Here is a 13,817-nt window from a genome sequence, read left to right on the forward strand (position 1 = left end):
CAACACAGAAGCATTATTTCATTTATGACAAAGCCATATTTAGGAAAAGCTAATTAAGTTTAGCATGCGGAAGATATGAATTAATCTTGTATTTATTGTGATTTCCTTGGATGAATTGGGAGTATTTATTGCTATAAAGGTGTGTTGGCTAGGAAAAAATCTGCATAATTATGGGAATTTTACTATATTAGGATCCCAACAGAGGACTCGATGAACCATATCCACTGCTGGAGGATGTTTGAGTCTCACATCAATGCTGCTTCTTGACTAGTCATCAGTTCTTGTGATTGGTTCTGGGAAACTTCTTGCCTAAGTTTTACCAAGAGAGAGCAAACATCCTTTATCCTGGGATAAAGTTCTGGGAAACTTCTTGCCTATTTTACCAAGAGAGAGCAAACATCCTTTATCCTTTACTATCAAACTACACTGAAGTGGACTACATTGCCTTAGTCCAGGATAGGCACAAAGGCAGAAAAAAAATGAGCCCCAAGATTTAGCTTTTATATATCCATCAGTCTACCTCATCATATAGCTCCAGCTACATAAATAAATTTTGTATGGCACAAAGACAACATGCATTATTCCCAGATTGTACAATGGCAATGTAAGCCAAAGAAACAAAAGAGACTTGTCCAGGTGACAAAATCAAGAGTGAAGACCCTAATTCTCTTGGTTTTCTAGTACATCACTGAAACACTATCAGTGCAGGACAGGAAAAATCTTGATTTCAATCTACTCAACAGTGAGTTTCAACCTTAGAATCCACAAGTTCCTTCTAATTCACCTGCAAAGGATAATGGTGGAAAGCAAATGTTGTGTGAGATATCTGCACCTTGAACAGAAGTTCCTTTTTTTTTTCCCTAGCATGAAAAAGATTGCAAAACACTCTAGCACAACAATATCAGGAGTTTAGTAAGCTTTGTTTCACCCAATGACTCACCACCACTGCTTTTCCTTCCACTGCTATCAAAAATGCCAGATGGAACTTTCACAATACTGTTACCCCAAACAGGTGGGTCTGTTGGACTATGAATTTCTATATTCAGTTGTTGCTTTTCATCAGGTTTCGCAGCACAATCCTCTACAAGAGAATGTGAACTTTAGTTAATTTAATGAAATAATTTCACTTGCACTGTTATTGAAAATAGAAACTCAAACACTGCTCCCTTATGTGATTTCAACCTAAAGGATCAGTCCTACTAGGTATCATGCATTTCCTGGAAATAATACTCAGAGAGATGACAGTACATAGTATTATGCAGAGAGCACCTAGCTGTTCACAACGTTAGAGCACATGCCATTTTCCTCCTTTCATATTTTTTCAACTAACCAAAGCAGAGCAGCAACAGCAGTTCTCAGATTTTCATGCAGGGCTCTTTGTCTAATGACAGCTTTTGAAGCCCTAACTAACACTAAGGATATAGTAACACAGATATGAAACAGAATAATCAATGAGAGAGACAAAATACAGCAAGACTAAGGACAAAATCTGGATAGAAGACAGGAGATTACCATTTTTTCTGCATTTGAGAAGAGTCTGAAGGAAAAATTAGTGCCTTTTATTAAGTCAACTTGTATAGCTAAAGAAATGGTCATTTTTTTTCAAATATACAAATGAGAGGAACCAAATGCAAAATACTACTTCCCCCAGCACTTGCCGCATTTTTCCATCTATATTGAATTAGTCTAATAAAAGGCTGTTTCTACCTATATGTATTCCATTGCTAGTAATATTACCTAGGCCACATAAGTGGTCCACCAGATTTCATACAATCACATTTTGACCCTGGCAAAATTATTAATTCAATACATTAAGTATTTGTGGTAATCTAATACATGAAGCATATTTATTACAAAAAGCCTTTATCAATGTAAACATGCATACTTAACCTCCTATTAGGTCTTCAGCTTTAGAGGAAGTATCTTTCTCTACTTGTGTTTCAGTTGAATGAAGACTATCCCCATCATCTCTTAAAAGTTCATCCTTGGATCCATAGCCCTGGTCTGACTGACCACCTGTTTGAGGGAATACAAACACATGCTTCAGATTTGTTTTGATTTTGTTTTCCAATAAGAAACTGAACTGAAATTGATTTGTTTCACATTTTGTTTCACCAGAAGAGTTCATTGGTGATGGTGACAGATGAGATAATTAGGCTATACAATCCAAATTTACTTTCCTAATTATTATAATAAATACAAGTTATTCCCCCAGGAGCACTATAGTGACTAAATACTTATAATGCTGTGTATCTCCTTTCATTCCTTTCCCTTCTCATTAGCATGAAATACGTCATTGCTGGGCAAGCTAAATTCCCAACTGCATCTACAAAAGAAATTTAGACAAGCACAACAGTAATTGAGCAAGCTTCTAATAATGAATACATCCCTGAAAAGAATTGTACCATAAACTGTGGTATGGATTTGTGCTATAGTGCAAAGTATAAAACATTCAAAAAAAAAAGTAAAACTCTAAATATTTTAAAAAGCCTGTTCCTCCAAGTTAACAGTTAAAATTAGCAGCTGTAACAAAAAAAAAAAAACCACAAAAAACACACGGGGGAAAAAAAAGAAAAAAAAAAAAGAAACAAACAAACAAACCAAAAAAACCCAAACCCCCTCAATATTTCACAGTAGTCAAAAAAAATCTGCCATAGGAAACAATCCAGAAAGACTCTTTTCTCTATTATTTTTATCTGAGTGCATATGCAAAAATACAAAAACACTATATGGGACATATCCCTCAGCAACATGTTAGGCACAATCATTTATATGCCTCAGAGTACGTATTAGAACACATGACAATATTTAAAAAGATCCAAGTTCAAGTTACTGAGTTTGAAAGGTATCAGGAAGCTCCATAAAACCTGAGTAACACATAATTTATCTACAATATGTATTATTGCTGTTTATTTTACCAAGAGAGAGCAAACATGTAAAAATAATTAAATTTATAAAGTTTGAACAGCCATCAATTATTACAGCTGTTTACTGCATTAAATACCTTTTACATAGAAAAGCAAGTTCTGACATTCCTTGTCTTCATTTCCTACCATAATTTCTATAACATTAGTACCCCTGCTCTGTACAGAAGTGAAAACACCCTATCAATAAATGGGTGAATTACCTGCAGAAGTAACATTCAAGGGTAGAAATAATGCACACGTGCATGCAAGGCTTCACACCATATAAGTCTGCACCCCACACCGTGATAGCCAAGGACAAACGTGGCACCCAAGAGACAGCAAAGAGGAAAAATCAGAGCAACAAAGAGCAGAGAGAAGGAAAGTTCAGTAATCTAGACAGGTATATCAGATGAAGCACAGGAATCAAAGTTCTCTTCACAGAAGGGCTCAAGATATTAAAAACATGAAGAGTGTGCAAGAATCATTTGTACAGTAAGTTTTGAAGTTACACACAGAAAGGAAGTTTAGTTCAGACTGTGCACAGGTAGGATGCAATCAATACCAAAGCAGATATGAAGAATCAAGTGATTAATTTCCTGTGCACTCTTTTTACTCCAGTTGGTCTGGAAAAGAGCACACTACATTTAAGACAGAGTTTTTCTCCAGCTTATAACCTCTCTTTCCATTCCCAGGGTGTCTTATAAAGAATGTATGACAAGGTTCTGATAATTTCTGTATTTATTTCCAAGTTTAGCAACTACTATTAAGAAGCCATTAAAAGCATGGTTTATTATAACCAAACATAACATACTAATTCCAGGAATGCTAACTAGGTCTTTCTGGATTATGATCAAGGAGCAACATTTTAAGTGTTATTTTCTAATAACCTCAGCAACTTTCACACTTTTCCTTTAATGCAGAGAAAGGTTTCACTTACACAGACTATCATTTCTACGACTAAATGACAGTAAGCAAAAACTGAACAGACTCATGTCAGAGGCTTCATACCTTTTCTGATGATTAGCAAAAAGAGCAAGGTTCATGAGACTACAGCAAGACATTTTATTTTAACATAACCGTATTTCTGCTATGGTTCACTCTAAACTAAAGAAGCATGATCTAGCATAAAGGAGTAATATCCAACAACAGTGTATTTCTTTTTCTTTACATAGTTTAACTCCATGCTTTATTCTCTGCATCCTCAAGGGGGGAAGGGTGGTGGTTGTGGAGGGGAGATCAACAGGAGACTAGAAAATTTAGCCATTTGGGGGACTGTTAGTAGTGAAACCCATCAGAATCTAGTACCTGTGCTAGAGTGATTATCAATGGAATCAAGCCTGACTAAGTCACTGACGAAGAGAGTGTGCTCCCCACTGTTAGCATCATTAGAACTATCCACGCTACCATGGCTCACCATGTCCCCATCACTTCCACCCGTGGTACTCCGCAGAGCTAAAGACATGAATGAGAGCTGGTTAGTAAGAAAGGATTTAACTTTTAAAGTTTTTAAACAAATCTGACCTCTTCAGACAACAGCAAATACTTTTGCTTGCACATACAAAATAATACGAAATTCTACCAACAGAATTCAGACAATTAATTCTTCAGTGTGTTAAAGACATTCTAAGACTGTTTCAAGTATCAAGTTGGCAATTATCAATTTTTATACACTTAAGGAGAGATTTTCTATTTGTGAAAGCCACAATGTTAGCTGCAGTCCCTCAGAAAGGATGTCATGCTCTTGTTCAGCATAAATAAATCCATTTCACTTAGCTTATTACCTGATTTCGTAGGTACTTGTAGGCTCTCCGTTGATTTCTTTAAGCACAGCCTAAACTGTGCTGCACCACGAACTACATTTCGTACCTTTGTCCACAGGAATATGCCACTGCGGTTACTGCTAGGCCAAGCAGACTCTAAAACTGCCTACAGAAAGAGACATTGCAATAACAAAAACAGTAAGAAAGTAAAACTAAGAAACAAAGTACGGTCAGAAGCTTTTCTTCCCATACTCAAAAAAGGCATTTCCAGACAGCAATGTGAAGAGAAGGACAAATATTTGAGTTTTTATGAGATGTTCCCTTTTATCCTGCAGCTCTGGATACAACAACCATATTATACTATAGCTATATTATAATCTTGATATAAATCAAGATTTCTTTAAGTAATCATGGTAGGTTTTATTCTTATTTATATACTTCAGTAGCTACAAAAGACCATAGTAGCATCTCTTTTCCTTTAATTTTACACAGTCTACTCCGCTAAGAAGTTTCATCACCATATTACAGGAACTTGGAAGCATAGAAAAGGTGGGGAGGCCACTTCAACTAGCCTAATTCCATCCTTCATCCATGTAGGATCCTGCTACCTTAAAGGACACACCTAGGAACAGATGGAAGCACTTGACAGGTTCTCAAACTTGCAAACATTTAAAGTGTGTATTTCACCAGAATTTCTGGTTAGCCAAACAGCATAGGAATGTAAACTTAACAGTGTAAAACTACATACTGTAGTTTCAGTGAACTGTAAGCATATCCAAAATGACTGCTTGCCCAACAGAACCAGCAAATACAAGTGAAGAAAAGTCATAAGAAACAACATTTGAAACATGCTACTGGACAAGGGGCATGACAACAGCAAGAGAGACATTGGTCCAGTAGTCCTGCTCGAGACTCACCTTATTGTAATAACCATAGGTGATTGCATTTGGCTGTATCCCAGCATTTTTCATTTCAAAGAGGACTCTCACAGCCTGAACAGGCTGACCCCACAGTCCACAGAGCTGCATTACAACTCTGTAGCAGACCTGGCAAGATACAGAAATGCATAAATGGACTGATGACACGGATTTTGAAACAGTCTAACCTCTTCTCTAATTTCCAACATTTACACATGTAAAGGGGAAAGCCGTGTGACAGCAACTACTCAGTATGTAACACTCAATAGCCAGAAGAGGGAGCAAAAATTAAACAGGAAATCACACGAGCTGAAATAACATCAGCAGTCACATTGTTGAGAATGTTGAATTTTTTTCCACTCAGCTCTTCTGTTTGTGAAATAAAGGAGGGAAGGAAACACCCACACAAAAAACAGGATAACTTGCTACTCTGTGCCTGTGGATACTACTGAAAGAATGGTATGCTGCACACAAACTCCTTATTCCTTCAGTTCAGTAAGGTTGCAAAGCATTAATTCAAAGCGTGTTTAAAAAAAGAGGCATATTCAAGAACTTTCACAGAGTCACAGAATGTTAGGGATTGGAAGGGACTTCAAAAGATCATCCAGTCCAATCTGCCCACTGGAGCAGGAACACCTAGATGAGGTTACACAGGAATGTGTCCAGGTGGGTTCTGAATGTCTCCAGAGAAGGAGACTCCACAACTTCCCTGGACAGCCTGTTCCAGTGCTCTGGAAGTCTGGGAGAAGACTAGCAACACTAAGTTGGAGTACTGGACCCAGTTGGTGATGAAAAAGAAAATTAATGTCCAGTTGCACTATTAAGCAGCCTTCTTTGAGATCATTTCAAGCTGGCTTTAAACAGATCAAACTCTAAGTATGCTTAACTTGGTGGTGGCCACAGAACACTGTATTTGCACCTTTTCTTCTATTCCATGCTTATGTTGACATTTTTATTTGCACTTGCCTCATCTAGTGGTTCCACATCAGTTTTTCTCATTTTAATTAGAACATCGTATGCCTGCTGCAGTGCTTTGACCTTGGGATGTGCAACTCTGATGTAGGCTGGTAGACAGATAAACCATAGGCTGTAACTATGACTGTAGAGGCATTTAGCCCACTGTGGGGGGCTTACATAATACTTCTTGGCTAATTTATGGGCTGTTTTTATCTCCTGTAAGAGTGAAACAAAACAAAGAAGTAGACAAAATATGTAACATCCTGAATCTAGAAGTCACTACTAACTCTAATACCAGCTTTTTAAGAATTTAATAATAATAACAGACAAACATTGAACTGAAGCTCCCTTCTTAACACTCTCTTTTTAAGACTCTCTGTAAGGAAAAACCAGCATCAGAATTAATCCTCTTTTTTTCTTCCACATTCAAGCAATTATTTTAAATTACAGCCTAAAGCTTAAAAATGGGTTAATGGGTTTCATACTAAACTGTAATCTCAGATGCTAGTTTGTTGATTTGTTGCCCTTCTGTTTCTTTCGCAGGTGTTGATTCTCAGTAGTTACAAAGACCTAACCTCTAACAACATTAACTTACACTATAAAAAAATAGTTGCGATTTTAACAGAAAACTTCATATCTTTCAGTGTTCACATAGTGATTACAGTAAGACTGATCTGACCTGTTTTGTCCTCTTTGCCATGAGTGCTGGACTATTTGAAATGCTGCTTCCAGCTGGGTGTCTGCTGAAGGAGAGCTTGAGCTCCTGTGGCCTGTCAAAGAGCTTGAAATCTAGTCGTGGGAAGTTTTTATAGCTATATAGATGATTAAAAAAAGAAAAACACAAACAGAAAAGAAAAGCTTTTCACACACCTACTGATGCTAGGAAAGCCATACAAAGACAACTTGTGTGCAAAGAACTGAAAAACAGGAGAATAAAGAACCAGGGGAAAAAAAAAAAAAAGGAAAAAAAAAAAGGAAGATAGCAAGATCCTCTTAGTCCTATTCACAAAGATGTCACAAGAAGATGCCTTGTACATTAATCTCCACAGACAATGGAAACAAGAACCAGACTGCTATCCATACCATGAAGGTCAGGGAAGCACAGATGATGATTAACAAGTACAACAGTTGGAAACAGAACCTCTGTGACATCCAAGAGAGATGGGAAGAAAAAAAAATCATACCCCGAGTGTCTGAAACTCCACAGTTCCTGCACAGAGCTGAAAAACACTGAATGAAAAGAATCTGAAAAGTGGAGTGGGGGTTTACTTCTTTTGGTTCATCAGCTGCAGATCAATAGTACTGGGCATATCCATTACCCACCCCTGTCATTCCCACTGTGAAACAAAGTGCATTGCAGTTGCTACAAAATACACAAAAATGGCTCAAATAGGAAGAATACACGTAGAAAAGTATTACTATAAAGTTGGCAAGAAGTTACTGAAAAATTGAAACCAAAATCCACATGCCTTCAAACACGCACACTGACTACTTGAGCTTCAGAAACTTACCATAATCCAGGCAGTTCACATCTTTCTAAAGCTTCTTCTGAACATTATATTAAAGCAAGTCTTGCACCAAGGTGGAACACCTGCCCTGCTTAACATCGTAAGCATTCTAGTTTCACTACATGTGGTTGTTTAACTTGTACGTACCTGTACTTTGGCACTCGCTCCTGCCCGTCATCACTGGGCGGTTCTGGTGGCATTATGAACACTGTGTGTTCACTTTTTTGTGACTCATCAAGCTCAATCAACCGTGCATCTTCAACGGAATCTACATCAACCTGAAAACAGAGTTAGCTTTCTTAGGTACAGAGTTTGGCTTTGGGATAAAATATCCTTTTAAACATTAATTATGTTAGTATACGTAAAAATATATTTAATATATACTGTATTTTATTTACATGTATAACATATGAAATAAATTATATGTGTTATAATTATGCAAATATCAAGACCACAGCTTCATCTTTCCATTTTTATTTCATGGTCAGGTATCTCTAAACATTTTGAAGGACAAAGTACCTTCTCTCCTTTTTCTGTTCCTTTATCTGGAAACAGCTGTGGAAAGAGAAAAAAGAGTTTCTTCTCAAAAATATCCTAAATAATTCTATCAAAGCTGTGTAATTTACTGAAATATTAAATAAGAAACACTAAATTCTTATATGATTGTAGAAGTACTCTCTTTTTCAAATACTTCTTTTGCTGAAAGTAAGAAAATGTAGTAATCAGCATGCTGTCAATCCATTGACATTATCTACTAAATACAAAACACTAAATCTATCAAAGTGCTTTCATTTAGTTTAATTGAAATAAACTGCTGTTCTGTAGATATTTTCAGTATGACAATTTAAGTATGCAACATATTAACAACCTGCAATAGAATAAAATTATTGAAAATATTAAAGTATACTCTAGATGCATACCCCATACTCAGCAGGAAGAAAAATAAAAACAAAGAAACTTTTAAACACTTATTTTGTGGTCTGTTAACAACTGTTAATTTGATCAGAACAAATATTGAATCAAAGACTTATTCTATAAAAACTTGGTATTAAAATGAAGGTTCTGTCCAGGAAGAATCACATATATACACACCTTAAAAAAAATACATACAATTCTTTAGCTCCTAATTTTTATATTGAGAACTTGGCATTTTACAGATGAAGCTATGAACTCCCTAAGCCATATAGACCAGAACCATGCTGAAGTGACTTTGTTTCAGAAAACAATAACAGGTTACAGCAATCTTTCTGGCAATGAAAGGAGACCTTATCTACATAAATCAGTCTCGACCACAAATGGATCACTAGGCATGTTTTTGTGGTTTAAGTTTAAATTGTGTGAAAAAGAGCAACAATGCAGATGACCACTGGTAGGTAATTCCACATTAGAGGGAAGGTGATTAACATTTAAAGGGAAGACATGGATGGCATTGTGCTAAAGTGTAAGCTACTGGTATTTCTCACATTATCTTGTAGCTTGACATCCTACAAGGCTTTAACGAAAGTTTCCTGCATCAACACAGAAAATTATGACCATGCAAGAAGACGAAGGAAGAAAATGACTCAGCAATAACCACCAAGAATTCCAGTCCTTCAAAACATTTGCTGAAGAAGGTATCTACCCTTACAACTAAAAACCAGGACAATAACACAAAATGAACAGAAGCATATAATTTAATAGTATTGCTACATGTTTTTTACCTTTTCTATGCAGTCATCAAAAAATGCCAAGCCAGTATCCTTGTCACTCACAAAACTGCACTCTTCAATAAAGCGGCTGAATATCTGTGTTTTAGTGAGATGTGTGTAGAACTTGGTATAGGCGCGGTCTCTGCTTTTTAAAAATCCTGGTTATAAAAAGGAATATATAACTAAATACCAGTCATGAGTTCTGTAAGAAATTAACACATGAACTGTCAACACAACATATTTCAAGTGCTAATATAGAAAGTATTTGCTGTATCAGTAAAATCAACTACTCACCACTACTTCCATTTGGAAGACTAAAATAACAGCTTTTAAAAAAATATTTTTCTTTCGCCATACTTACTAGTAGCTGGCAAGCAACCACCCCCATGTAATCTGCTCACTCTGTTTATCGACTTTTTGTGCAAGAAGTATCTAACAGCTATAGCAATATTAAAATAAAAATTACATTAGCCTAAAAGGTGATGGGCCTGAAAATATTTAATATTTTCCAAACCTTTGGCTAAAAATCTCTTCTCAAATCCAACCTTTGGTAATTTTTTTTTTTTTAATAATTAAATAAATAAGCAACCCCAAAACACCATGACTACACACAAAACAAAACACCTGTGGCATTTTATCCAGCATCCAACTCAGGAACAGATCTGAAAAGTTAAGGTGATGAGGAAAATAAGATGACCTTTGCTGACTCCTGTTTTGTTATGTTTATGATCTCTGTCCCATTCTTTCTTACTTTCCCATTAATATCAAGAGCATTACTTTTCTTCATTACTGGGCTTCCGGCACTTTTTGCTCTCTACAAACTGAGCACTATTCTTTCATTCCCAAAAGCTGCCTCTATGGAATACGGCACTCAGAGAGGGCACCACGCTACTGACAAGCAGCTTTTCTACTACCAGAGCTATTGCAAAATTGCAGTTCTATGTGCCTATATCCATGTTCTAATCAACTTTGAATAGTTTAACTTTATACATTTGCAATTTTAAATATTGCCAAGAGTTGTGTAACCAAGGGGAACTTTGACCTTGTAAAGTTAAGCAGCTCCTCAACCCTAAAGTTGTAACACTGCCAATGCTATCAGCAGCTGGTTTGCCTCAGCCTCACCTTGATGATCAAACAAGGAATCAGCAGCAGTTGCTTTATTTGAAGGTGCCTGTGTGATTGGCTTGAGGAATGTTCTGTAACCCTTTAAAATAGATGCCATGAAACGGAGAAAAGCTTCCTGGATCTCCATCTCGAGTTCTGTCATCTTCTTCTGCCAGGAGAAGTCTGCCTCAATAGGAGTCATCTCCACTGCAGAGCCTTCTTGAGTCTTCCTATGAACTAACAATGAACAACACATATTATCCTGTATTAAAATTCAGTGCATTCAAAAAGGTAACTTTTGCAAGGTGATGAAGATGGATTTTTTCTTTTTTCTACTTGGCCATATTCAAAGTGACCAATACTAAAAATCTTGTGATTACTTTCCAATTGGTCTGGCCCATAAAAAGGCAAGTTACCTCAAGAGTTGATTACATGTTTTTCTAACTCATCTGGGCCACTGAGAAATGAAACAATGAGGAGGATCTCAATTGAATTAACGTTAGCACATACCCAACTCAATGTAGTCTTTCAGCAATATATAGACACAAACACAAAGGACCATGTTTTCCCTGTTCTGAAGACTGCACATCAAGAAAGGGCCTAAAACTATTTTTCTAATCAAAATTTTAACATTTTAGTGCACCAGAGGGCAGAAACAAGTAGATGACATGCCGAGTTTTTACTCTTGCCCTCTTAAAACAATAGCAGGTACTGCTGAAAATTGTAGTTCCATACTTTTTATTATAACAAAAATACCAGTTATAGTAATACAAATATTTATATATAGATATAAATAAACATTATAACATATCTGTTGTAATATTGCCAAAACAGAAAAAACATCTGTCTAAAAAAGACCACTGGTTGTGCCCAAGTTAGTATTAGGAAGGAGTTCCATATTCAGTAGACTGCACGACAGAGCCTGCTGATAAAACCGAAAGAAAAGCTGAGGTTTTCTAACAGACGAAGTAATGGCTGTGTGAAAAACAAAACCAAAAAACTAGAAAACTAAGGCAAAGCCAGCCAGCTCTTACTCAATGCATTTTTCTATTTCCGCAATTTACAAACTTTGTATACCTCGTATACCTATGAGGCTATCATTGTCTCCTTCTCCATAATGATGCAACCTAACATACCCTGAAACAACTTAAGGAGCGTCCCTACAGTCAGAAAAAAGTGATACCTGAAAACTGTTAGGTCAGCTCCAAATTCGTTCTTATCTATCCAAGCCATTAGGCTGAAGATCATCAGCTTTTCTTTTTATTTTGATTAAATACTTTGTCAAAATTTAGCTACTTGATTATTTTTGTAGAAAAGGCCCTACCTGAGATACTCAGCAGTATCTGCACTAGACCTGAGATACTCAGCAGTATCTGCACTAGACCTGAGATATTTAATATTATTTTACTCCTATCCCTATTTCCTTTATTATTTTGCATCAGAACTGTGAATAGTGTTTTAGGTCGAGATCCAAATGTGTTTTAGCTGAATATTTGTTTAAATATAACTTAATCATGAGTAAAGCCTTTTTAAAAAGCTCCAATTTTAACAAGTCACAGTGAAGAAAATAAAATTCTAAAATAATAATTCACACCCCATATGATAGAAGGAAGTCCTTACATTTATGTATTAATTATAATTTAAGACTTGTAGGTGCGTATCAGGAAATTTAGTAGTTTTCTTCGAATATTTACTTCCCCTGCTTTATTTAGTTTCTGTTCTTACCCCTTCCCATCTTATTTTATATATTTCACCTGCTGCCAGCTGAGGGTGCAGTTTCTTTAAGGTGCTAAGCAGACTTTTACATGGCTTCTTAGGAAACTGCTTCCAGTTGGTGCTCTTCTTATCATCTGATCTAAAAGATAGGGGAGAGAAAAAATTATGTATAAAATACAGACCATATAGAAAATAATAGTTTCCACAGCCCTAAGTTGCTTCATTTTCAGAACATAGTAACCAAAACAACTGAAATTATTTTGAAAAGAAATCTTGTTACTGTCCCTGCTTGCCAAAAATTTAAAAAAATGGGAGTGACAAAACTCAGTATTTCATTTCCTCAGTTACAGAACAGTATTAATTGAGTTACAAGTTTTCTCCGGTCTGTAAGAAAGGCCTGCATTTAGACATTTTAGTTGAAGTTTGACTTAGCTGATTTCCCTTTCAGAATTTTGATCTGTCTTGCTAATATAATTTAAACACGCTAATCTGTGTGTGATCACTATGCAAAGTTTATACTACCTGCCATACTGCTACTGCTACACATAAATGCAGTTTGGAACAGAACATCAACTTGTGACTGCAAAATGCTGGAAGACCAGTCTGGTAGCTTCATGGTCATATGGCAGACTGCAACATGTCCATGGCAAGCCAGCTCCAGCTTCAGCCACAGGCTAGCAGGGACTGGGGAGACTGGGAATTTAGTTCACCGTCTGAAAATTACATGGTTGGTTAAGCAGTGGGATAAATGGGCCTAAAGGGATGCTCACCTTTGTTAGAAGGACAATGGGTACAATGCCAGACCTTGTTTAAGCAGTTGGACATAAAAAGAGAGAGAGTAGGGAGTCAATCCTGAGAGCCCCTACTCCATCTGCTTTCTGGAAGGCAGGAGGTGGGAGAGAATTGCGGTAACAGGGAGTACAACAGACCTCGTGGCCACAAAGAACTAATCAGTTATTACTATCCAAGCTGATGCTGTCACTGCTTGCTTTGCTCTTTGCATCAGTGAAATGTTTGATCAATAATTATTTGCTCAACTGGCATTGACACAAGACTATCTTAGGAAGGAAGCCAAAGTTTCAGGAGTTAAAGAAAAAAATGCACACTTATGAATGTCTTTGCCCATGTTTTCCCCAATATAATGACATGCCTATAAACAATACAAATGGTACTGTTCCAAAAATGCAAGGAAAAAAATCCTGCTATAAAACATAAAACAAACAAATCTTTGCCCTAAAGAGGCTACTTTCCTTAACCAGCT

General features: G+C 36.4%; 1 protein-coding gene across 3 annotated transcripts in view; it reads right to left on the bottom strand.

Annotated features, from left to right (window-relative positions):
* The window catches only part of DENND4C (DENN domain containing 4C), a gene marked incomplete at its 5' end in the record, with an annotated part of 47,521 nt that overhangs the window by 17,783 nt on the left and 15,921 nt on the right, over positions 1–13,817 (bottom strand). For 2 of the 3 annotated variants that reach the window (XM_080362469.1, XM_080362467.1), the window contains 12 exons: positions 941–1,081; positions 1,891–2,016; positions 4,212–4,358; positions 4,688–4,832; positions 5,584–5,712; positions 6,550–6,756; positions 7,220–7,352; positions 8,196–8,326; positions 8,568–8,603; positions 9,749–9,894; positions 10,859–11,077; positions 12,595–12,695. In XM_080362469.1, coding sequence (XP_080218595.1) covers positions 941–1,081; positions 1,891–2,016; positions 4,212–4,358; positions 4,688–4,832; positions 5,584–5,712; positions 6,550–6,756; positions 7,220–7,352; positions 8,196–8,326; positions 8,568–8,603; positions 9,749–9,894; positions 10,859–11,077; positions 12,595–12,695 — 1,661 coding nt within the window. The remainder of the gene's footprint in view (positions 1–940; positions 1,082–1,890; positions 2,017–4,211; positions 4,359–4,687; positions 4,833–5,583; positions 5,713–6,549; positions 6,757–7,219; positions 7,353–8,195; positions 8,327–8,567; positions 8,604–9,748; positions 9,895–10,858; positions 11,078–12,594; positions 12,696–13,817) is intronic. The other variant, XM_080362468.1, reaches the window with a different exon arrangement.

The sequence above is a fragment of the Nesoenas mayeri genome (assembly GCF_963082525.1).
Source record: "Nesoenas mayeri genome assembly, chromosome: Z".
Classification (NCBI taxonomy): Eukaryota; Metazoa; Chordata; class Aves; order Columbiformes; family Columbidae; genus Nesoenas; species Nesoenas mayeri.